A 26,160-nucleotide genomic window follows, 5' to 3' on the forward strand; every position below is an offset into this window, starting at 1 on the left:
GGGACAACGTGCTAAATTAATAATTTGCTTAATTTATAAGATAATACACATTCGAAAATTTTAAGAAGCTCCATATAATATATAAATTAATAATTCATAAAAATAATTCTTAAACTACAGGGTACAATACATAATTTATAGATCTATGAAGGTTTAATAAAATAGGATTTCATTGCCGTTTTGTTTCTTGTTGAAGTTCACATTACCATCAATCTCGTACCTCACTTTTCTTAACATTGTTAGAACTTATGGTATAACTTTCGCATAACTCAACATGAAATTGTTCAATACCATTGCTGCTTTAAGAGCTTCCGTTTGTGAAACGGGCTCTATAGTGCATTGAACTAATGATACAATGAATAATATTTATGTAAATTATTAAAAAAATGTATTTATTGAAAATAATAATAAAAATAATTTCATAAATTATTAATTAATGTATAAATTAATAATTATTAATTTATCGATATGTTAATATTTCGCTAAATTAATGGAATTTTGATGGTTCCAACTGTATTAATTTATAGAGGTTTAACTGTATATTACTCCCTCCGTTCTTAAATAATTGTCACTTTTCACTTTTCACAAAGATTAAGAAACTCAATAAATATATCTTGATTTTAGAAGAATCATATAAAAATTACTAAAACAACCTTCAATATTTAATGATTTATAAGAGAAAATTAATGAATAGAGTTTCATTAATAAAGTTAAAACAGGATAAATGCATTTAATGCAGTATTGAAAATCTAAAGTGACAAATAATATAGAACAAAAATATTTTTAAAAAGAGACAGTTATTATGGGACAGAGGGAGTATATATCATCTTGTTAGGATCTTGAGGGAAAAAAATCCATAAGTTTCTCCATAGTTAAAATTTAATTCGATTGCTACAATTGCTATAGTATTAAATTGTCTTCACTAAAGAATAAACATATTACTTTAATTTAAATTCTTATAAAAAAAAAAAATCCAACATCTTTAGACATGATATGACGTCATTTTTTTATCTCCTCCCAAAATATAAACAAACATTATTTTCATTCTTAAATTATTCCTCGTAGAAATTCAAGATGAGATCAAAACGCTTCCGAACATTTTATGTATATTTAATGTTAAACGTGTGTAATATATATTATATATTTTTACATTTAGCATTTATTTAGAAGCTTCAAAACTATGTTCGTCAATGATGCAACAGTTGGAGAAAATACATGTCAGTTAGGTTTAAACAGTAACTGATTGTGTGGTTTGCGAGCTACTGCACGACAACAAATGTATAATGTTCATCGATATGGTTGATTGCAAGTTATTTCATTATAAAAAAAAATTATCAAATTTTCCAAAAGGCAACATTTGAATCTTTGGGCCACAACCCACCGTAAATACCTCCTAGTGCTACTTTGATTTACAAATCTTGGGAAAAGCCCAATTTGGATAACATTAAACTAATTTATTTAAATATTGAGATAAAAGACAATCATACCCTACAAAATACTGCTCCCTCCAGCTCATTTTGTATTGTTTTTTGTTGTTGCACACATATTAAGAAAATCAATCAATCTGCATATATTATAGTAAAGACATAAAAAATCACTAAAATATCATTATAATTAATAAAGAGTGATAAGATGATAAAATGGAAAATAGTGCAATTAGTGTTTCATTGGAATTGTAAAATAATAAGTACTAATACGTAAAAATAGAGTAACTAACAAAATAATAGCTAAAAGCTCTTCCACAATCTTGTATTCCAATTGGTTTTGCATAATAAATGCATTTTAATTATTTCTTCTATCAAAACATACTACATCTTGTATTTTAATCATCACTTGTAAATTTAGTTGCCAACATGGTGATAATTGATATAGTGTCATTGATCAATCAAATATCTTACTTTATCTATTTCAAATCTTATTTACTTTAATAACACTTGTCGTAGACAGTTACTAGATCAAGTGCATAATTTTTTAATTTTATATTATTATATTATGATTTTTTTAATTATTCTCAAAATTCAAATCATTAAAATAATTATTTGAATTGTACTCTCTTTCTCCACCAACTAGATCACGTTCTGCTACGTGGATATGTATATGGACTCTATTAATCAAGGTTAAATATTAATTCTTTTTTTCTCGTTTTCTTTTCTAGTAATGAAAAACCCATAGCCAATCATATAGTACGCGACTGAAAAATATTAAGTTGTTATAAAATAGTATAACTATTGATGATGCTAATTACTTAGATCACCTAGGGTAGTGTAGAAAACGAGCTGGAAGAGCAAAGCGGATAAGTAGCTTGACAACTTGATGATCCTGAGGTCCCTGCGGAGCACACGTAAACTAAGCCGGGGGTTGATCCGGCGGAAACCCCTCCAACGCTCAAGTCAGATGTACGGATCGTAAAGATAGTAGAGAGAATAAAACTCTACATTGTTGGTAAATAATAAAACGTACCTTAATAAATGAGTAAAACATCTATTTATATGTCGTTGATTGGGTTGGGCTTACTTTGTTGGGCCAAGCCTTATTTTGAAGGTGCTTGGGCTTTCGTGTAGTGGGCCCAATTATAGGTGTTTGGGCTTTCGTGTATTGAGCCTGATTATTAGATAAATTAGGGGCCCATTGGATCGGCCCAATTAGGTATATCAACTATATATCGATAAATTCAGTGTCTTGATTTGTACACACTCGAGATAAGTGTTTGGCGACTAAAACAACCATAGTAAATTAAATACTTTCTAAAGCTCGACTCAGATGACCTGATTGAGACTCTAACTCAATAACATTTATTTATTTAGAATATCATAAATATAATAAATAAATAAAGTAGGGTAACCCCATAACAAATGATTGCCTCAAAACAGAAAAAAAAATGTAGACAAATGGTAAAGGCTAAAAATGTAGTGGAAGGGTGAGATGAACTTAAAGAACAAAAAATAAATTCCATTTTGATAATGATTGTGGGGGTTGGCAAATATATTATATCCACACACACACACACAAAAAGGCTGGCAAATTTGGTTTTTTATTATTTATTAAAAATGAAGATTATATCCATTATATTTCAGCCACATTTATAAGCTTTTTCTTTTACTTTTTAAGAAAAAAATAATTAAAAAAAAAAGAGAAAAAAAAAAAAAAAAAAAAAAAAAGAAAAGAAAAAAGCATGCTTGGAGGACTGGGGCGGTGGCGCGGCATAAAAGGGCCGGTCGGTCTTCCATGCGTGGAATTTTTATTGGGGCAAATGGAGTGGGTGATGGGACCCACTTAACTTCCACTTCCCCTTAAAACATGTATGATATATATAACAAATTTTTTAACCCAAAAAAGAAAGATATATAGCAAAGTTTTTCAATCATCATAATCATAACTTTATTGAATTCGTACCACAAATTCATTAGTTCTCATCTTTTTCATGATGAAATTATTCATATTGGATTGTGTTGTTTACTTGTGGTTCTCTAAATTAATAAATTGGGATGACATACTGTTTCGACTTTTAACGTGATTTTGACAAATTTTTAGGTTGAATTTCGTAAATTTAAAACGGCTTAATTCCACTTTGAATTTTTAAAATATACCATTTTTACATTTTGCATCCTTAAAATAAATTAATAGCACTTTCGTAAATTTAAAACGGCTTAGTTCCACTTTGAATTTTTAAAATATACCATTTTTACATTTTGCATCCTTAAAATAAATTAATAGCACTTTGCACCCTAGAAACACAATATATCGTGCATAATACACCTCACATGAGTGTTTAAAGCTAATAAAGGTAATTTAGTATATTTAGTGGTATTTAAAAATTATATTTTTTATCACAAAAAAAAATTATGAAAAGAAAAAATTATTCAGCTATTTCGTTATCAAGTTATCTGAAAATCATATTTTCTTCCAAATATTTCTATTTAATATTTCCACTAATTACTATAAAAGTTAATTTGATTTATTTTGTAAGAAAATATATATTTTTTCAATCATCGGGGGGAATTTTAATTTTTCGCACTTTGTGCGCTCGAAATAAGGTTGGAGGTTGAAGAAAATAACAATTTAATTTATTATTTCACACCAATAAAAATGACATATCCTTTATTATTCAACTAAGGGTGCATTGTGAATGATTTATTGCGTTTTGAGGGTGCAAAGTGCTATTATTATTTTCAAAGGGTGCAAAGTGCCAAAAGACTCCATTTGAAGGATGCAAAGTGGAATTAAGCCAATTTAAAACACAAATCTTGTAGTTATTTGAGGTAGGATTCTAATCCAGCTTGAATTACCAAGACAGGATATGAGAAAGATATGGATAAATCATTGAAAAATGCCCTCAACTTTGATGTTTAGAGTTATCTAAAATTTAAAATGTAATTTGTTCATGCATAACTCCGTCTGTTGACTTTCAATCTAGTTGATTTAGATTGTATTACAAAGCTACTCAAAGGAATACACTTTTCGTGTTTCAATTCTAACGAAATCAGAAAGGAAAATAATGAAAATTACGTTCAAAGTCAAAAGACTATTAATAAAATTAAAACGACATTTAACATTTCAAGGATGAGGTGTAGCAAAAAATGGGGGCAATTACCTTCATAATAGCTCAGTGAGCCGGCTCGACAAAAGTTCGACTCCAACTCGAATTTTTCGAGTTCAAGTGTTCTAACGAGCCGAGCCCGAGTTCATTTTTAGTTGTTCTTAAGCTCGCGAGCCGGTTCGCAAGATTTTTTTCAATATAATTAATATAAAATAAATAATAAATTCATATAAATAATTAAAAAAATAAACTACATGTCATTTTTTTATTTCGAATGTTATAATTTAAAAATAATAAATTTCTAATAATATTAATAAAGAGTAAAAAAAATACACAAAATGACTCAGGCTCGAGCTCGAGCTCATAAAAAATGGATGCGAGCTCGAGCTCGACAAAACAGCCAAGCTCGATTCGTTTACGCCCCTACCCTCAACACCAATTTTCCTTTTGTTTTATTTTATTTTATGATTATATATAAGTTGTGACTTAATAAAACCAATGTGTGATGCATTGATGACGTAGCATCTTATATATGACCTATTTCAATGTGTATAACTATATATTTTGCATTATTAAAGTATATATATATATATATATACATTCCACTTTAAATTACATTATAATTATTTCTTTATATTAAAGGCGCGTGAAACTTAGGATGATAGGTACAAATCGACTTCACTAAAAGTCCTTTTTTCTTTTCCTTGATTTCTTTTAGATGAAATTTTATGTTCTTTATGCCATACTTTTGCATTTTAAACTATCTTTTACTTTTTACAACATCAAGGTCCATGTGTACACAATATTACACTTCTATCATTTTCAAGGAGTGGTAGTGTATATGGTAATTAATGTAAAAGAGGATAAGAGAGCGCCGTATTAAACGACTTGATCTCAAATCCTATTGTCAATACTTTTTAAGTCGAGTTTGTCACACATGACTCATGTCTAATGTGATTCATACTTCTCGTATTTATGAAAATTATATAATCCAATAAAATTTATCGGATGCAGCATAGAAAAAATCCAGCAAATTGGCAACACAACCCCACAAAAGAGGAAATTATTAAAACACTACCATTTCATTAGAGCATCTTCTTCATTTTCATACATATCTTTGACATTCTTGCATGATTGTATAATATTTACAATATTGATAATGGGATCAAGACTTGACATGAATTTAATATGCCTTTTTCCATTATATTGCAATGTCCCTCCAATTTATATATATATATATATATATATATATATATATATATATATATATATATATATATATATAAATAAATATTATCCTTTGCTACCTCACTATAAACTTCTACATTGTTCTTGATTTTTTGCCAACGTGTATTAATTTGGTGGGGGGTGGAGTGTGGGTGGTGGGGTGGGGGACATTTTGTTTTGGGGGCACTTAGAAATCATAAGCAAAACTTGTTTCAACCATTTAGTAACACATGTCACTCACTTTTGCCATTCTATGGAGTTTGTTAGGATTGGGTACTCTTTTTTTTTTTTATCTTTTTTTCTTTTTTGCAATCTCTTTGGGGGTTTGTTGGAGGAAATGATTTGGTGTGTCATATTTGGCATTACTACTTTAGTTTACAAAAAAAGAAAAAAGTAATTTACTCATTTGGCTTCAATCTACAATTTCCTATTGGTTGGAAGTTGTGGATAAGTCATTCTTTTATTTAATTTAATGGTTTGCTATGTTATAGGAATGAATGCCGCGTTAGATGGATGGATGATTGAAAAAAAAACGCGCGGGCGGGTGGAGTTGCATATCAGGTGTAAATGAGCTGAATCGGACTTAGACTCCATCTGGTCCATAGTGAGATGATTTAGTAAAAGTTTAAGTTATATTTTTAGTTGTATATGAGCTCATTAACCGACTTGTGAGCTGTTCTTTTTTAATATTTTGTTTTATTATAATTTGAAGTTATATATATTCTAAAATTATATGTAATAATTAAAATATTAGCTCGACTCAAGCTCATGTTCGAGCTCAACGTGTGTCATGAACAACTATTAGGGACAAATATGATATCGTTTGCAATAAAAGATACATTATGTATTTAAAGTGTTATTTCTTTATATATCATAGTCCTTTGAACAATGATGTGAAAGATCAAAACTTTGTATCGTTAATAGGTGAAATTATTAATGAAAGGGTCCAATAAAATGAAACGACAGTGCAAAAACTAATTCCAATTACAATCCGTATAAACCAAAGTGCAAAAATGGTGTATTATTTTTTGCTCGGTGCTCCGTTTCTAGTTTAATACGTAATGCACGTGACATAAATTAAAAGGATCCGAATTTGATGAGAGAATTTGGGGGAAATCTCAAATGACTCATTAGAAGGTAAATTTCAAACCCGCTTCTAATGACTCGAAAATTAATTCAAAATTAAAAGAATTTGAAATTCGTTCGAAAACGGTATCTAAAGAAGAGTTTGTATTCTCATTAGGACTTCAGTTTCTATAACAGAACAAATATTCCCAGCAAAGGGCCCGTTTAGAAAGATTCAAGCCCACATTCATTTTACGGGCTTCCGATTCAAATTACGTTCAATGGCAATTTGCAGTTCTAGCACATTACGCTAGAGTATTCAATTATTCGATTCAATGTTTCAATTTAAGTATTAAAAAAAAATCGAACAAGACCCTCTATAAGTTGAAGACTAAAAATTATATACACCTCAATTTTCATTTTTCCACATTAGCAGTTCAAAAATCGATATGAAGTATTTTTGCAAACGAGTGTTTATAGATAAAAAAAATTATCTCGCTTAGGATGAAAAATCAGACGGATCATATCAGAATTAAAACTTTTGGAAACATTCCATCTTTTTACGGAGGTGCAAAAACTAACTCCAATTATGTTCCACAAAAACCGAAAAAAATAAATAAATTGGGGAATTGAAAATTTCAAAAATTGGAATGAAAAAAAACTAGTTTCAAAATCGAAAAAATTCAAAAATCAAATTCAGTAGAATTCTGAATTCAGAATAAAATATTATTCCAACATCCTAAATTGTTTAGTAAATCATTAAATAGAAACAACCGCCAATTGTTTGATGAACTTAATAATGACCAAATTAAGACAAAAAAACTTGATAAATTATGTGAAACGCGAAGTGCGAAAACTTTGGATCCTTCATCATGGAAAATAGAGAATAGTTATTTACATTCTGAAAAAAAAGGCCATATATTTATAAATCAATCCAACAAACTGATCTCAACAGAATAGTGTGCCAAAAAGATCTATCGAGAATCGACAAATATTTGCAATTTCGAGATATAAAACCTGACCTCAACTAAGTTCTAACTTGACATGCATGGGATGGTCAAGGTTGTATTCAGTGACCTTTTCTGGAATACGAGCAGAGAGTAAGGTACCTCCATTATAACCATCTGTAAGCATCTTCCCGATTTTTGATCTCCACTCAGAGGCGTATGTCTCGTTTTTCCTGTCATGAACAACTCTGTCATAATAATTAAGCATTGTTCCAAGCCCAGTGTTAGGTGTCCATCCATATTCCATCAAAACCCGAGCTTCTCTTTCCGTTAAATCATCGCCTACCTGTTAAAGTGATTAGTACAAAAACTTAATATTATAAGCGGATCGCAAAATTCAATTCGGAACAAGTTGAATAATGCATTGTTAAAAGAGAGTAATTACTCGAGCAATTTCAAATTTATAAGAAAGTATTATGTAGAAGTAAATCACCATCAGTGCTTTGTTCTCGAGTAAGGAAACCCTACTGCAGCTTGTAAGCTTCATGGCAGTTACTAGTCGTTTGATCTGCCAATCTATGGGCAAAGAATCTGCCAGCTCAAAGAAGTACGTTGCGTAACCGTATTCAGGGCGTTCAAGCACTATCCTGCGCACATGAAAATAATTAAATAATGTCTTCGTTTTGTTCAGATGTAGTTTTAGAGAATTATTAAACTGCATCGGTTCTTGATTACACCATAATTAACCTGTTGTGTCTTTCAAAGACAAAGATAAACGACTGGAGGTCCCGGCACCAGCCCCATTCAACTGGCCACTTTCGAAACAGCAGATATCGTGCCTACAACAAAAACGAGCCAATCAAGGGATTATTAACCCAACCTATTTTTTTAGAAAATATATTCTATTACCTTCATTTGTAATTGAGAAAAATATCGGACGTATATATTCCTATTTCAACTTCAGGAATGCGTTAAAATTTTCCAGGAATGGAATAGAGAAATTCATGTTATCCGAAACAGAATTTCCGAAAAATTGGTTGACAGACGGTATTCAGATAGAAAAATATTATTTCGATCGAAATTAGAAATTATGATTGACCATGGTCACAGAAGAATGAGAGAGTAGTTACCAAATTGAAAAGGGTAGTAACAATAATAATAATACCTGCTCCACGAGTGAAAATAGACATTCCAAACAGTAACTAGCCTTCTCCCCCTTGCTGGATCGCATGGGACCTAACTTCAAGAATGACTCGCGCTGCCAGAAAAGCTGCAACATAAATCGTTCAGAACTCACATAGGAAACGGCAAACTAGTTTGTAGACTTCCATTTATATCAACGTTTGTAAAGATGAGTTGTGGGAAATAAATGCGCAAACATATTGGTAAATTGCCACAACAAAAAAACGAATAAATAAATCAGAGCATTGCAAAACAACTGATCATTTATAAGGTATCAATGAAAGCACAACCTTAGATATAACTTCTTCAAGCTCTGAAAAACTGTCTTTGATGGATGAAACATCCAAATCATTACATTCTGGTTCACCGTAAAGCTTGATATCATTAACTGAAACACCTTTCTCAATCAACACCTGTCCACGATAAATATATATTTGAGCATGTAACCCGATTTCAGATGAGAACGAACAAACACTTAGCTGCCTGTAGTACCTGCAATAGTCCAGGAGCATCTTCCTCCATGGCAGTTTCAACTGAATCCCTGCAATTACCACCAAAAGAAACGGTAAACATCTTGGATGAGGGTTTCCCATATGTATTAGTTGGAAAGATCAAAGAACTTACGTAACAGTTTTTCGTCTTTTTCTTGGACGGTTGACTTTCAGGTGGGTAGGATTTGAAGCAACAGAAGGAAGCGTTTGGCTCGTGTGGTGAATATCCGAACTTGGACCATCTTTTGATGGCAACAGTTTCATCCGCTCTCGGAGCAACATATGATCCAACTCATCTTCGTAAGCATCATCAGATGTTTGAACTTCACTCTTCACCATGACGAAGTTTCTAAGCGACGTTTGATCCATTGTATTTAAATTGAAAGTAGGTAATTCGCCGTCATTTGATGGTTCGGTTTTGATATTTGCTAAGCCAGGTATAGGTGAATATTTCGCAGTTCTAATATCACCAGACAGAAGAGTCTTTCCAACGTCTGATACGTTTTTCGTGCATTCTGTTTCAGAAGAACTTATCATTTCATTTCTTTGATTCCCTGATGAACCTTCATCAGCGGATTTGTTTCGTTCGGAGAAATTGTCAAGTGCTTGATGAGGTTTACAAGATGAAACTTTGGTACTCCTTGGCGAAAGAGATTTTGAAGTACTATCAATCTTATGAATTTGGTCACCAAATCCCAGCTCTCCTTTTACTCTTACAGCATAATTCTCCTGGCAAAACAAAATTCAGACAATCCAAAAATTCCCATGATCAGACAAAATTGAATAGCGAATTCAGACATGATTTATATAAATGGTTTAGTTATAACTGATTAAAATCATTATCACTTCATTATTTGAATGCAATATGTCTGCAAGACTGAGCAACTGGAAAATACTTTTTTCTTTCAAGAATTTTGATTATAGGCAGTGCATAATGTATGAATCAATTATAGATCCGCAAAATAGGCCAACATGGCAGAAAATATATAGGAGTTCTTCCCTAAGGTGCTACTTTGTTTTTGTTATGAGATGCCTGCTGATAGATTACAATGTGACAACACATTAACGTAATTTATATATTAAATGTATCAGATTTGATCTAAAGGATAAAGGTGGAGTCCATACCACATAATCATAATCATTTTAAACATACGACACAAGTTTATCAGGCATATGAAACATTAAACTGGTGAGTTAAAACTTAAAACCCAGTTAAGGTGTCGACTTCAATTAATTAAACAAAAGAAAACTACCTCCAACACCGTTGATGAGAATCCCAAGCATTTACTGCAAAGGAATGGAAGCAGAAAACAAATTATTCAATAACAGTATCCAACTGCAGAGATGAAAGATAAGAGCAATAAACTTATTATTATATTGGAATCATGGACTTAGTGAAGAAAACAGTGCTGAAAGGAGGTGTTTATTGGATAACACATATATTCATTAGTTTTCAAAATACGCAACTACATCCCGAATCGATACGAATATTTTCCACAAGACGTGTAATGAAAATTCTCTATGATTTTTCTTTAACATTCAATTACATCAGCTAGAAAAAAAAAGACCGAAGCAAAGCATTTAACTAAACATGCAAGTAACTCAGAGGAAATGACATCTAACTACGCTATGAATTATGATACAGTTACAGATAAGAAGAGAAACCTTGCTAGAAACCCCCTTAATCGTTCTTTCAATGAGGCATGATCGAGTTCATCACTCATCTCAGGTTCAGAACTAACAGCTTGAATCTCAGATCTCGAGGAACCCTCGACTAAGTTGTCATCACACTCAAGCTTCACTGTGACGGGATCTGTGACACAAACTGACTCGTAAAGTGAACTACTACCAACTGAATCAATTTTCACAGATGGAGCAGAAGCTAAATTTTCTTGATCTTTCAATTCCAGATCACCTGTATTTCAATGATCAATAATTTGTATGAATAAATGAAACTAAAGGAAAATAAAGTAAAGTTTCCAATTATTTCGATACCCCATAATTCACAATTGCAAAGAATGACATCTCATTTTTTTCTTAAATTTATTTTGGTCGGTAGTAGAGGTGGTGGGGCCAGGTGGCTTATCAGCTATTAGTAAGTTGTGGAGGAAGTTAGCGATAATTAGAATGAAAATTTCCACATTTCATGCTCAATTTCCAAATCCAAATATGGCAAAAGTTCCAAGTATCTATTACCCGTTCGTCGTTCGGCCTCCAGTACTTTCTCATTCATCCGTTCCTCAGCACAGAGACCAGACTGTAATTACTTCAAAGTTAGAAAACTGAATAGATCAAAATCAAATAATATATGATTGTTATATATCAAACCGAATTCTGAACTCAGTTTTCTTCGTGTAACAAATCATAGTCCGCCGTTCGAATAACAAATCTATGTGTACTTTAAAGTAATGTACCAAAGAAGTAAAACGCTTAGCATTCAACCTCCTCGACCTTCAACATATCCGATTCTAATAATATTTCATCTAGAAATTAAAACACGATAAAATCTCCGCTCTAAACAAAAATTTTTGCCCTCAAGCTCCCAAAAGAACCAGCCCCGTTTAATTTGAGTGCTTCATATCAACTTTCGACACTCTTAAGAATGATTTCCCTAATTGATAGAACAATGTTCATTCATTTTCACCTAACACAAAATATCGAAACTAAAATTTCTACACCATGTACATTTTACTAATTCAATCACATAATATAATGGGGGTGGTAAAATAATAATATTATTTTTAATAGTTTAGTATAAAAATACTCAGACGGCAGGCAAACATGGTATAAATATACATATGGATCAAATGATAACTTGATACTAAATTACTAATAGTACCTGTGTATCACAGTGACCATTTTCTCTTTCCTCTTTTCCGGCAACACCTACAGTTCTTCACACAATCAAACCCAACATTCAATATCACAACACTTAAAACATCAGAATTTCTACAAAAATAAAAAAATTAAAATTAAAATTAATGTGGAAGAATCCGTAACCCACGGTGGCAAAACAGGACTCCGGCGCTCGGATTTCAAGGACGAATCGACGGAGATACGGTGGCTGGCCAACAGCAACTTGAGTCTCTGTTTGAGAGGCACGCGCTCCAGCTCTTCGGACCACACCATGCTTTCGTCGCCATTTTCGAAATCCATCTTCGATTGGAGCAATCCTCGTCTGGAATTGCGACGAGTTTGTAGAAAATTTTAATTGAAAGGAAAAAGTAGGGTTTCTGTTGCTCACGCCCAGTGGTGTGTGTTATGTAGAGAGAGAGAGAAGAGAGAGAAAGTACAATTGAGTTGGCGCGGAGGGAGAGACTACAGAGATTCCAAAATCCGAATTAAGTACAGAGAGAGAGAGAGAGAGAGAGAGAGAGAGAGAGAAGAGAGAGAAGGGGAAATGGGGAATACATTATTATTGGGCTTTTTATTGGGCCAAGGTAATAAGAGGAAGGCAGAGCCTATATTTAGCTTGATTTTGACTTTTGAGTCGTTAATTTTAATTTTTGTTTTTGAAAAGGGATTATTTGTCAAAAGCCCCCCATTACACAAGTCTAATTACAATAGGTCCAATTGTTTTAGAACTTTTTAAGATAAATCCATTTCAGCATTAAATAATAAAAAAATAATAAATTATCACTATTATACCCCTAACTTAAAAGTAGCGTATGTTTTATGATTGGAAATAAAAAAAGATTAAAAAAGATTTGTAATATATTTTTCTATTATATCGTAACAACACATCCTCATATAATCCCACGATTGCGCCCCTTAATTACAGAGAAACCGTTTCAACGTAATCTGGGTCATCACAGTTCCGCGACGGAGATTCAATTCATGATCAGGGTCATCACATGCCCTCTTATGCCTCTTCGAATCTGGAGCGACCGCACCACCGCCAGCGACAAAATCCAAATAATGTTTGATTTATATTAATTCAATCGGAAGGGTATTTTTGTTCTAATGTTATGTTTAATTAATATTATTATTATGCAGGAGAGTGTTGAGAGAATATATTGAACTCCATCAACATTATGTGGCGGCGTCAGAATTCATATGTAATGGATTTTTTGTAAATGGGATTTTTTGTGGTGGATTTAGGTAAAATTAAGGGAATATTTTTTATAGTGGATTTAAGCAAGTTTTTAGTGGATTTTGATAAAATTGGAGTCAATTTTCTCTTTGTAAAGGGGATTTTTTGGTAGTGGTTTTTTATATTTTTGTAGTGGTTTCTATGATGAGCTTGTAATGGATTTCAGATTTTTCGCGGAGGCGTATGGCCATGGGAGATGGAAGATGATCGAAGGTTCAAGAATAGTGGATTTTTGTTTTTTTGTTCTTTTTTGTTTTCTTGTTGTGTTTGTACTTTGTAGTCGATTATTTCTGGGTGGTATTCGGGTTGGTGCGGCACATGAATGAGCTTTTGTTTTCTGGAATTTTGGGGAGGTGTCGGTGGCCATGGGAGATGGATGATGATTTAGGGTTCGGGAATAGTGGATTTCGTTTTTTTTTTTTTCTTTTTTTTCTGTTAACTTTTTGTTGTGTTTTTAGTCGATTAATTTAATTCGTTGTGAATTACGTAGATTTGGATAAGTTTGTAGTGGATTACATCAATATTAATGTGCATTACTTTTATGTCATAGTGAATTTTACGGTAATTTCATAGTGGTTTTCGAAAATATACAGAGTGGTTTTCATGTTTATATAGTTGTTTATACATAGTGGTTTTTATATTTATATAGTTGTGTATACATAGTAGCTTTCATGTTTATAGAGTTGTTTTTCTACAGAGTGGTTTTCATGTTTATATAGTTGTTTATACAGACTGATTTTATATTTATATAGTTGTGTATACATAGTGATTTTCATGTTTATATGGTTGTTTTTATAGAGAATGGTATTCATATTTATATAGCTGTTTATACATAGTGATTTTCATATTTATATAGTGGTTTTTATTTAAAAAAACTGAAAAGAAAAAAAAAACATTTCTTAAACAATTCGAAATTAAGAAAAAAGAAAAACCATGAAAAAAGGAAAATAAAAATAAAACCATTTTTTTAAATTAAAATAAAAAAAAACATGAAAAATGTAAATAAGAAAAAAAAATTAAAATAAAAAAAACCAAAAAAAAATAATAATAAAATAATTATAAAATTTTCTTTTAAATCAAAATAAAGAAAACCATTAAACAAAATAAAGAAGAAAATGAAGAAAAAAAAACAGAATTGGCATGATGAGCGGAATAATTTTTGGAGAAGATTTGGGTGTAGATTATGGGTATAATTTTTTTTAAATTAAATAATTATACTAATTAATAGTTAGCGGGGGCATATATTATTTTTCAGGCCTATTGGATTTATCTCAAATATCATTTATAAATAAATAATTTATCAAGAATTAAAATCCCAATGAAGGGTGTTTGGCATATAGCCCCTTTTGAAAAAGATATTTTGGAAATAAAAATAAATAACATTTACTTGCATTTTGGGAAGGGACAAGTTTGCCGATCACAACCAAATCATGTCTAATTAATCTTTTGGGGCCTTAAGATATAGGTCCCTGTTAATAAAACTTATTAAAACTAAATGACAAGTCCAACTAAATATTTGCTTCACATCATTTATAAAATTCATTCCAAAAATGCCCTTCCACTCACAAAATCAAGATCTGCATTTAGTAAATTCGAACTGCTTTTATTATTTTATTCTGCATTTAATAGTTTCATTTTTACGTCTAACGTTTTTTTTTTATTTTTTTCTTTTCTTTCTTCATTTTAGCATTTATACAAAATTATAAAAATAAAATTATTATTTTCCTTTTTTTTCTACATAATATTATTACAAAAACAAAAGCATGTTATTTTTTTGTTCGTTTTTTAATCCATTATACATATTATTTTGTAGTAGACTATAGTATACTACGATATACTATAATATAGTATTATTGTATACGTCAGTATACTATGTTTTACTATGATGTACTATCAACCCTAGCCGCCAATATCTCCCAGTCGTCGCCAACTCTAGCAGCCAAACGCAGCTGCCGCCAAACTATAGCGGTCATACCAAGCAAAATCTCTTAAAAGATAATCAGATGCAATTAGTCAAAAAAATGCTTTCAATAACAGCTGATTATTCGATTCACAGCGTCGTTAGACACTCGTAGTCTCGTAGATAACTAAAGTTATTTTCAAAACCCTACTTTTGTCATTTGGAACCCTAGCATCGCTATCAAATGTAGACCAACCACCGTCCTCGTCGTATATGCAATTCAACGCACACATACCATGAATTCATCATAACCATCCCTAGCCATCGCTTAAAAAGCAACAAAAATATCTACGCAGGCACATATCTCGCCAACCCTTCCATGATGCAATCGCCACTTCCCCGGCCAAGGCGAGTCAGGGACATCAACGGCACCGCACAACGCGCGTTTGAATTGGCCACCACCGTTCGTTGCAGATCTATTGTTCCCCCACAAATTTTTAAAAACTCTGATCTAATAATTGAAAAGAAAGAAAAAGAATTGATTAGAGAGATTGGGGCGGGGAAATAGAGAAAGAGAGAGAAGAGGAGGAGTTGGGCGGCATAAAAATAGAGAGAGGGGGGAGAGAGAGAGAGAGAGAGAGAGAGAGAGAGAGAGAGAGAGAGAGAGAGAGAGAGAGAGAGAGAGAGAGAGAGAGAGAGAGAGAGAGAGAGAAGAGGAGGAGTTGGGCGGCGGAAGAATAGAGAGAGGGGGACAAAGAGAGAAGTGATATATGAGATTATACTATATTTTTTATTAATTACATTAAGGGTAGTGTTGGGTTTAAAAAAATTAAAAGGATGTGTATCAATTTTTGTTTAAGGATTTAATAAAAAAAAAATTAATTAAGTTTGTCCCCAACATCTAATTAGGTTTGGTTTGAGGGGTGTCATGCATATTACCCCTAATTTTTTTTCTAAATTACTAACTTTGTAAAGTTTAATTTTGACTAAAAAAATATATTTAAAATCATTAAACAAAATTTTTAACTTTACTTCAATATTTTTTAAAGAAGAAAATTAATAATATTGAAAAAAAATTTGTTCTTTTATATGTAAAATAATAAATGATATTTTTTTTAACATATCATAGTCTCGTTCACTTCGCACTTGATATCTTAACCTCGTTATTGTATTTTTATTTTCTCAAAAACTTCCAATATTGATGACAAACGACGATTTAGTTTTTAAGCTCTCGGGTTTAAAAATTTTTGGGATCTCCCTGAAGTTTATCGTCAACTAGCATTTATTTATATTTAATCGTTGATTTGTTGTAAACTGGTTATCTAGATAATATTTGTCATTTCTTGTTAAGATTTTTTAATTAAAAAAAAAAAAAAACAAATATATTTAATGAGTTCAAATTCAGTTTTGATTTAAAATTAGACTTTAAGGATGGTGTACTTATAATACTTTAAAAATATGAGGGTGTATATGTAATTAGACCTAATCTCAGAGGAGGTTAATACAATGTACTCTTTATAAAGGGTAAAAATGGAATTTCCAAAAATGTAATATCAGATGGGCCAGATGTTAGTTAATATTAGGGGGCTCTTTGACATAACCCCCCATTACTTTTTTTAATGGGGATAGGCCCAAAATATTTTAGACCATTTGAGAAAAGCCCAGTTCCAATTTCAGCTATTATGTTTTCCAGTTTTACCCCGCCCGCCACCTCATTACTGGGTCACGCGCTCCGCGAATTTTTTTTTTTTTTTTTTCCGTTTTCTTAATCTACTATGAAGCATAGTCGATTAGTCTTAAATCGACTGTGCTTCATAGTTGATTAAGGAAATTCTTTATTTAAAAAAAAAAATTGTTCTTTAATTTATTTTTTTATATCTGGTTTTTTAATTGACTATGATGAAGCATAGTCGATCAAAAGTCTGCTACTAAAAATAACAAATCAAAACTGCAAAAAAATGCAAAATCAACTATATTTTACAAAAAAAACAAAAATATAAGAACATTATAATTGATTTATACAATTGGAATCAATAAAAAAAAAAAACCAAAAAAAGAAGAAGATTGGAGTCGATCAACCTTAATTGATACCAGCGCATAGTCGATTAAGAATCTGCTACTAAAAATAACAAATCACAACTGCGAAAAAATGCAAAATCACCTATATATTACAAAAACAAAAAATATACAAACATTATAATTGATTTATACAATTGGAATCAATAAACGAAAAATCCAAAAAAAACTAAAAAAAAAAAAAATGGAGTCGATCAACCTTAATTAATCGACTACCAGAACATAGTCGATTAGCTTAATCGACTATGAATATGTACATAGTCGATTAAGGTTTCAGCCTGCGCGAAATTCTCTACACACGCCGTTATCCACCCAATCCAACAAAAAACCCTAAATCTGCCTCCCCATCGTCACCACACCGCTGCCACAATACACTATTCAACCAATCCCTAACAAGAATAAAATAAATAAATTAAATAATTCATACAAAAAAACACAAATTAACATTTCAATGTCCAAAAAAAAAAAGAAAAAAAAACAGAAACGATTCAGTCATCATCTTCAACGTCGTCGGTGGAAACCACCGCCGCGAACTACAGATCCATCACCACCCTTAACGTGGCGGCGGAAGGCGGTGACAATCACTCTCCACCGCCACCACCACCATCGGTCGATGTCTTGTTTTTCTTCCGAATTTCAGTCGAGGAGAGAAGGGAGAAGAGAGAAGACGAGAAAAGAAGAAGAGAGAACGGCAGAAGACGAGAAGACGAGAAAAAAAAACAGAGTGAACGGCAATGGGTTAGGGGTAATAAGGGTGGTTTGGGAATTATTAAATAATATTTGGGTAGGACATTAGGTAAGGGGGTTTTCTCTAATTATTTTTAGGAGGGGGTGTTTTCTTAACTCATTTTCCTAGATGAGGGGGTTCTTGCTAATTATCCCCTAATATTAAACCTCAAGAGAGGTATGCGTAATTTTTCAATCCATAGGAGGCCTAGATATAAATACACAAAACCTCATGGAAGATAGGTGTAATTTACCCTCTCTTTTTTTATAATATTTGTCGTATTAAAGCATTATATTTTCTACACTTAATTATATTATTTATTTCAGGCTCAACCACTTGAATCCATGACCATTTCTATCAAATTAACACATAAGAGTAGAGGGGCAATTTTTTTTTTTTACAATAGTTTGATTTTTTTTTTTATTATTACTGAAATATGACAATTTTTGGGTTGATTTCATTTCTACAACAACACACGTTTGAGAAATGCGCGTCATAAGGAAATGACACATGGCAGCGTACTATTTGCTCTGAAGAAGCAATTTTGCTAGCTACGTGTTATAATGAGTTGATATGTGGCAGCTGACAATTATTTTCTAAGGAAATATGCAATACCCCCCTCAAATTCATACATTGTTTAGCTTTTATGCCATTTTATGGTACGATGGTTGTTACATGGTGAATAGGGGTAAACGATAACAAAAATGGAGTGAAGAAGAGGCCCAAAAGACTTATTGATCGCTCGGTAACTTTCTATCGAGCGCTCGATGGAACTAGAGGTATGTTGGAATCACCAATCGATAGGTAGATTGCCGTCAAGAATCCTAAATATGTGTAACGCACGTGTGTTAAGTGTATATTTTTACACTTTATCGTATCTTTTTATTTGAGCTTTTGGTGTGTTTTAATGATAATTGGTGCTTAAAAAGTTGATTTATTGTATTTTAGGTACAAATTGAAGAATTGGAAAAGTATGGGGTCAAAACTGCAATTTTGGAGAAAATATGGGCAAAAAGTGAAACAAGCAGAATTCTGGAGAATCAAAGACCGCACGGCCGTGCGGATTTTAGGCATAAATCTCACACGGCCGTCCGGATGGGCGAAATAGCGCAGTGAAGGAATTTTAATTGCACAAGGAAACTGCCTTCTTCCCCAAGTTCTTCACCCTATATAAGACCAATCCAAGCACACAATTGAGGATCCCTATTTTTTTACGCAATTTCAAGAGCAACAAAGCAATAACGAAGACGAAGAATTCGAAGACTCTAAGCATAGATTTATCGTTTATGACTTATTTTATTTGCGTTTTTCCTTTGATCATGAGTAGCTAATTTTCTTATTTATAGGATTTTATTTGGAACCCTATGTGGGATTTATGAACCCAATTCTATGATTTTATGCAAGTTTTAATTCCGGATTATTTCTTCTACTTGTTTTATTAAGTGCATGAACTTGATCAACTTATGTGCTTTTATGTTATTGTTAATCGCATGAATCGGAAGATCGGGTTAATAATTAGAACTGTGGTAGAAGAGCCTTTGTGGTATTAACATAGGAATATAGTTAATCTCTTAGGTAGCCATTATTGAGATTTGTGCTTAATGCTGTGTTCTAGAATTAATTACATAGGAATATAGTAATTGAATCTAGAGTATTAGAATCGTAATACACGCGGAAGCGGGTTATGATTATTTTAGCATCTCAGGTTAATAATTCGGGTTAATTACTTGCATAATTGAAGGAATTGGGGGAATAATAATCACATAGGGGGAAGAATAAAATCCTAGGCTCGTTTACTCTGATAAATCTTCGTGTTTAATTTGCTTTCTTGCTTTGTCGTTTTAATTTGCCTTTGAATTTAATTTAGTTAATTCTCTCTAAAATTCGACTGTGTAGGGTGGACTTGATAATAATTGGTAGAATTTAGCGTCTAGGATTAGTAATTAAATATTCCCTGTGGGTTCGATATCCGGACTTTTAGTCCACTATATTACTTGTACGATACGTGCACTTGCGTGTAGGTTTTCGACCAACAAGTTTTTGGCGCCGTTGCCGGGGAATATTTTAATTATTTATTTTATTCTAGCTCTATATTTGAACAATTTTCACGATTCACCCATTTAATTTTTGTTTTATTTTATTTTTGTTTTAGGTACGGTGTATGCCTAGGAGACTCAATCTTGCTAGAGAACCGTTTGATCCCGAAATCGAACGCACTTTTCGAGCCGCTAGGAGACGTCAACACGCAACCAATACAATGGAAGACGAAGAACGCATACGCGCAGGGGGTAATTTAATCAATGCCAATGGAAACCAAGTCCAAGACCCACCCCCTCAACTTCCGTTACAGCCAGCAGCTAGGCCACGGGCACTTCAAGATTACATAATCCCGACTCATGACGGATTCCACCCTAGCATCCAATATCCACCCATTGAGGCGCACAATTTTGAGATCAAGCAAGGCCTTTTGACGATGCTCCAAAATAACGGGCTATTTAGTGGGTTGGCAGGTGAAGATCCCCATCTTCACATCGTCAATTTTCTAGATACCTGCAATTCCCACCGTCAAAACGGCGTTTCCCAAGAGGCGCTTCAATTAATTCTCTTCAAGCACTCCCTACAAGGAAGAGCTCGCCAGTGGTTGATGTCCCAAGCACCCCACTCTATCTCGTCGTGGTCTCAACTCCTCAACCTCTTCATGAAAGTTTACAGCTCACCCGAGAAGGACGAGAGAATCCGACGAGAAATTCACAATTTTGTCCAAGAGCAAGGCGAGCAATTATACGAGGCATGGGAGAGATTTAAAACTCTTTTGCGGCAGTGTCCAACACATGGAGTCGAACAATGGCGGCAAATCCACATCTTCTACCAAGGGATTAACGAGAATGCACGAACGGTCTTAGATGCATCAACCGGGGGAAATTTTATGAGTCAATTGATACCGGATGCATTTATCATGTTAGATCAAATTGCTCAAAATCGGTTTGCCAAGTCAAGCGAGAGGACGGTTAGTGGATCCAAGAAAGTTCCCGGAGTGTTGGAGTTAGATGCAATTACGGCCCTTCAAGCTCAAGTGACCCAAATTGCTCAACAAAATCAACTCCTTCTGCAGCACATCAAAGCAAGTCCACCACAACAAGTCCAAGCAATTGATTCTCCATGTTGTGAAATTTGCGGTGGAAATCACTACACGCTCCAATGCCAACAAGATGTGGAGTCGCTCAACTACGTCAACAATGCGCCTCGCCAATTCCAAAATCAAGGGTGGAGATCACAAGGGCAATATGGAGGAAATCAACAAGGCCAAGGATATCAAAGACCTCAAGGACAATTCCAAAATCAAGCCCCTCCTCAACAAAGCTATCAAGGCAACAATCCACCGGCCCAAAAATCAAGCACAGAGGAGATTTTGGCCCAATTCATGACCGCTACCCAAGCATCGCTGCGGAATTTGGAGAATCAATTCGCTCAATTCGTTGTGAATCAAGAGAAACGCCCGCCGGGAGCATTGCCATCGAATACGGAAGATCCTCGAATCAAAAGTTCGAGACGTGCCAAGCTATCGATGTCAAGATCGAAAAAAGGGAAGAAATTCAAATAAAGCCGCAAGTCACTGTAGCCGAATGGGTCGAGCCAATCCCATATCCACAAAGATTGCTAACGAAAAAGATCGAGGTCGAGACGTGCCAAGCAGTCACCTTGAAGAACGGTAAGCAATTGGAGGAAGCCCCACGAAAAGAGAAGAGAAACACGGTAATCGAGAAGCCGAAAAAGAATGAGGAAAAAGAATCAACTCATGAAGAGCCACCATCGACGGTGCCTTCACAAGTCCCTCCAATTCCTTATCCTCAAAAGTTTATAAAGAAGAAGCTCGATGCCGAATATCAAAGATTTTTGGACAAGTTGAAGGAAATTCGAATAAATATTCCTTTCATTGAAGCACTTCAAAAGATGCCGAAGTGGGTGAAGTTCCTCAAGGACCTCGTGAAGAAAAGTAAGAAATTGCAAGGGAACGAGATGATCCAACTCACGGAGCAAATTAGTGCGATTCTTACTCGGCCTCTTCCACAAAAACTCGGCGATCCAGGTAAGTTTACTATTCCTTGTACTATAGGAGGTAAAAATTTTAGATCGCTCATTGATTTAGGCGCTAGCATTAATCTTATGCCGTACTCTACTTTTAAAAATCTTGGGTTAGGAGAAATTGAACCGACGGCTATAACTCTTCAATTAGCCGATAGATCTTTAGTTTACCCAAAAGGTATTTTAGAGAATGTGCTAGTGAAAGTAAATAAATTTATCTTCCCTGTTGATTTCGTTATACTTGATATAGATGAGGATAGGGAGATACCTCTTATCGTAGGGAGACCGTTTTTAGCCACGTCGAAAACTCTCATTGATTGTGCTAGTGGTGATCTTACAATGACTGTGCATGATGAAACGATCAAATTTAATGTTTTTTATGCTAATAAAAATCCATGTGAGAATAATGAGTGTTTTACTATTGAGCTTATGGATTTTACAAATCATGAAAAATTTGATGTTTCAACTTTGGACCATGGGAAAGCATCGTTGAGTGCAGGAGATGACGACGGAAAAGGGAATCGGAAGGAACACATTTATTGTGCGGACTCAAGTTCAACTCCTCCGAGAGATAGTCAAAAGAGTTGGGACGCTAACGGTGATGAACGTGCAAGGAGGTTGTGGCCACCTAAAAAAATCAAACGAGCATCATCGGGGAGAGGAATTCAATTGCCAAGTGACTTCAGTCACGTAGCTTGAACAAAGAAGCAAACAAAGTCCGGCTGAAGACTGTAAACTTAGCGCTTCTCGGGAGGCAACCCGAGATTTCGTTTTTCTTATTTTTATTTTATGTTATTTTAATTTTTGTTTTTTTTAGTTTTTGTCTTTATTTAAAAAAAAAAAAGTTTCAGGGGCACTAATAAGAAGTTTTTATTTTGCAGGGACCTAAATGCAATTATTCACACGGTCGTGCAAGAAAAAGGGAGGAATCTCACACGGCCGTGTGAGATTTCGGGAGGCTACTGTACAAAATCCGGAAATGGGACGGCCGTGCGGATTTTGCCCTTAAATTTCACACGGCCGTCCGAAAATTCAAGGGGCTACTGCCCAAAAACGCAAAAGGGCACGGCCGTGCGGATTTTGCCCTTAAATCTCGCACGGCCGTGCGAAACTTGAAGAGGCTACTGCCCAATTTTGAGAAAGGGCACGGCCGTGCGGATTTTTCACCTAAATTTCGCACGGCCGTGCGAAAAAAAAAAAAAAAAAAAAAAAACAATTTCCATAATTTCAAATCCTCTCTCTCCCCCACTTCGAACCCTAGCCTTCTTTTTTCGAAATTTTCCCTTTTCTTTGACAAATTTCACCGAAAATTTACCAACTACACACATGTTTGTTGTTGATTTGCGCCGGTACCTGAGCTTTCGGCTGATGAAGAAGATGGTGACGCTCATGCGCAAGGTGGAGTTGGTGAGCAACCCGACGATGGTCCCGACGCTTAAACAGGTGTTTTCTATCCTTAAACTCCGGGCGAATCACATTGAGGGCAATGTGAATTTTAAGTTTGGGGGTGGTTAACTATTGTTTTCTTTTATGTGCACCCTATTTATGTTTTACTGTTTTTTCTCTTTGTTAGTTGCATGCTTTTGTTTTAGTTATCGTTTTATTTATTCCCGTTTTTTATTATTTGCTTTGAAAAAAAAAAAGAAAAATATTGCTTGAGTCGAATGCATCGATGATTTATGATGATGAGAGATGATCAATGTTTGATGATGAAATTGCTTGTTTTATGTGATAAGGATTTGATGTTTGTTTAGCTTTCGATTCAACGGGACTTAGAAGCGAATTATTGCTAGGAATCACACTTTGTGCATTGCTTTTGTTGAATGTTTTGTATTTTAAATTTGGAATTAATTTGTGCTAGATCATGCTATGTTCGGTTTTAAGACTCACCTTAGGAAATTTATGATACGAAGTATTGAATAGTAAGTGATTTGGGATATGATTTGGGCCTTCTTTGAACCGTTTGAGCCTTTCAAGCCGACCTTTTTATCGAAATTCCTTAGAACCTTGATTTGAACCTCGGAGAAAAGGTGTTCTTTCTTTTAGCCAATGTGTAAGGTAGAATAGGTGGAGATTCTTGAAAAATTACCCCTTGGAGTTCGGTCGAAAAATTTTATAAGGTCCTTCTTCTTCTTCGAAAAAAAAAAAAAAGGAAATAAAAAGAAGAAAAATATCTATGCTTCTATATATATATATATAAAAAAAAAAAAAAAAAAAAAAAAAAAAAAAAAAAGAAAAAAGAGAAAAAGAGAAGAAGAAGAGACTAGAAGGGAGAAATAAGGACTAGTTGTTGAATTATTCTTGAAAACTCGACCCATTGTCTCAAAAGCAAAAGTGGAGACTTTTGAACTTTTGAAAATCGAGTTTATTAAAGTCCGTAGAGGTGAATTCATTGTTTCAAACGCCTATCTTTCAAATTTTGGCGTACTCACCTAAAGTCAAGAAGAATAGCCACACATACCCATATTTCCTACCTCGAACCAAAGAGCCTAACAATTGAAAGCCACAAAGCCCCAATGATCCCAATAGCTTAATGTTCGATATTAGTAGAGTAGAATAATTTGGTGAGTATTTGGAGTCAAGCATATGCATGTAAGTATAAATTCTTTCTATCTTTAATTTGCAAATATTGGATGCTTGAAGCAATTGTATGAATTGTGGTTTTTGGTAATGGTGAGTGACTAAGGGGATGTTTGGTTATGTTTCCAAAACGAATTTCTAGTTTTCAAAATTTCTGATGGAAAAAGTAGATTATTGGTTTTTGTGTAGAAAATGGGAATATGTTTGGATGAAGGTGTATTTTTAGTTTTATGTAGGTGTAGAAATGAGAATATGTTTGGTTGTGGTGAATTTTCTCTACGAAAGTACGTGCAAAAGTAGAATATAATGATTGATGATGATGATAGTGATGATGATGATGATTATTATAATAATAATAATAACAATAATAATAATAATAATAATAATAATAATAATAATAATAATAATAATAATAATAATAATAATAATAATAATAATAATAATAATAATAATAATAATAATAATAATAATAATAATAATAATAATAATAATAATAATAATAATAATAATAATAATAATAATACTAATAATAATAATAATAACAATAATAATAATAATAATAATAATAATAATAATAATAATAATAATAATAATAATAATAATAATAATAATAATAATAATTATTATTATTATTATTATTATTATTATTATTATTATTATTATTATTATTATTGTTATTATTATTATTATTATTAGTATTATTATTATTATTATTATTATTATTATTATTATTATTATTATTATTATTATTATTATTATTATTATTATTATTATTATTATTATTATTATTATTATTATTATTATTGTTGTTGTTGTTGTTTATATTCTTATATTATTATAATTATTATAATTATTATTATTATTATTATTATTATTGTTATTATTATTATTATTATTAGTATTATTATTATTATTATTATTATTATTATTATTATTATTATTATTATTATTATTATTATTATTATTATTATTATTATTATTATTATTATTGTTGTTGTTGTTGTTTATATTCTTATATTATTATAATTATTATAATTATTAGTATTTTATTATTTATTAGTATTATTATTACTATTACTATTATTATTATTATTATTATTATTATTATTATTATTATTATTATTATTATTATTATTATTATTATTATTATAATAATAATAATAATTATTATTATTATTATTATTATTATTATTATTATTATTATTATTATTATTATTATTATTATTATTATTATTATTATTATTATTATTAT

General features: G+C 32.4%; 1 protein-coding gene and 1 long non-coding RNA gene across 3 annotated transcripts; one reads left to right on the plus strand and one right to left on the minus strand.

Moving 5' to 3' along the window:
- Window positions 1–7,677: 7,677 nt before the first annotated feature.
- LOC105958909 (uncharacterized) lies at window positions 7,678–12,891 on the minus strand. Of its 2 annotated transcripts, none has more exons than XM_088825301.1 (12): window positions 12,454–12,891; window positions 12,289–12,343; window positions 11,646–11,706; window positions 11,115–11,364; window positions 10,703–10,736; window positions 9,583–10,178; window positions 9,451–9,499; window positions 9,249–9,371; window positions 8,942–9,046; window positions 8,524–8,615; window positions 8,270–8,423; window positions 7,678–8,122 (listed from the first exon to the last, which is right to left on the minus strand). In XM_088825301.1, the coding sequence occupies exons 1-12, from the start codon at window positions 12,603–12,605 to the stop codon at window positions 7,853–7,855; spliced, it is 1,941 nt and encodes a 646-aa protein (XP_088681427.1). In that variant the 5' UTR covers window positions 12,606–12,891; the 3' UTR covers window positions 7,678–7,852. The 2 variants fall into 2 exon arrangements, with proteins under 2 accessions (XP_088681427.1, XP_012838374.1); XM_012982920.2 differs by having other exon boundaries at window positions 12,289–12,335; window positions 12,454–12,798.
- A 343-nt stretch (window positions 12,892–13,234) lies between these two features.
- On the plus strand, window positions 13,235–13,757 carry LOC148767103 (uncharacterized). The gene is made up of 3 exons (XR_016034254.1): window positions 13,235–13,369; window positions 13,446–13,550; window positions 13,709–13,757. It is a non-coding gene; the product is annotated as an uncharacterized LOC148767103 (long non-coding RNA).
- The last annotated feature ends 12,403 nt before the right edge of the window (window positions 13,758–26,160 follow it).

The sequence above is a fragment of the Erythranthe guttata genome, chromosome 11 (genome assembly GCF_056151865.1).
Source record: "Erythranthe guttata isolate IM_541 chromosome 11, IM_541, whole genome shotgun sequence".
In the NCBI taxonomy this organism is placed as follows: Eukaryota; Viridiplantae; Streptophyta; class Magnoliopsida; order Lamiales; family Phrymaceae; genus Erythranthe; species Erythranthe guttata.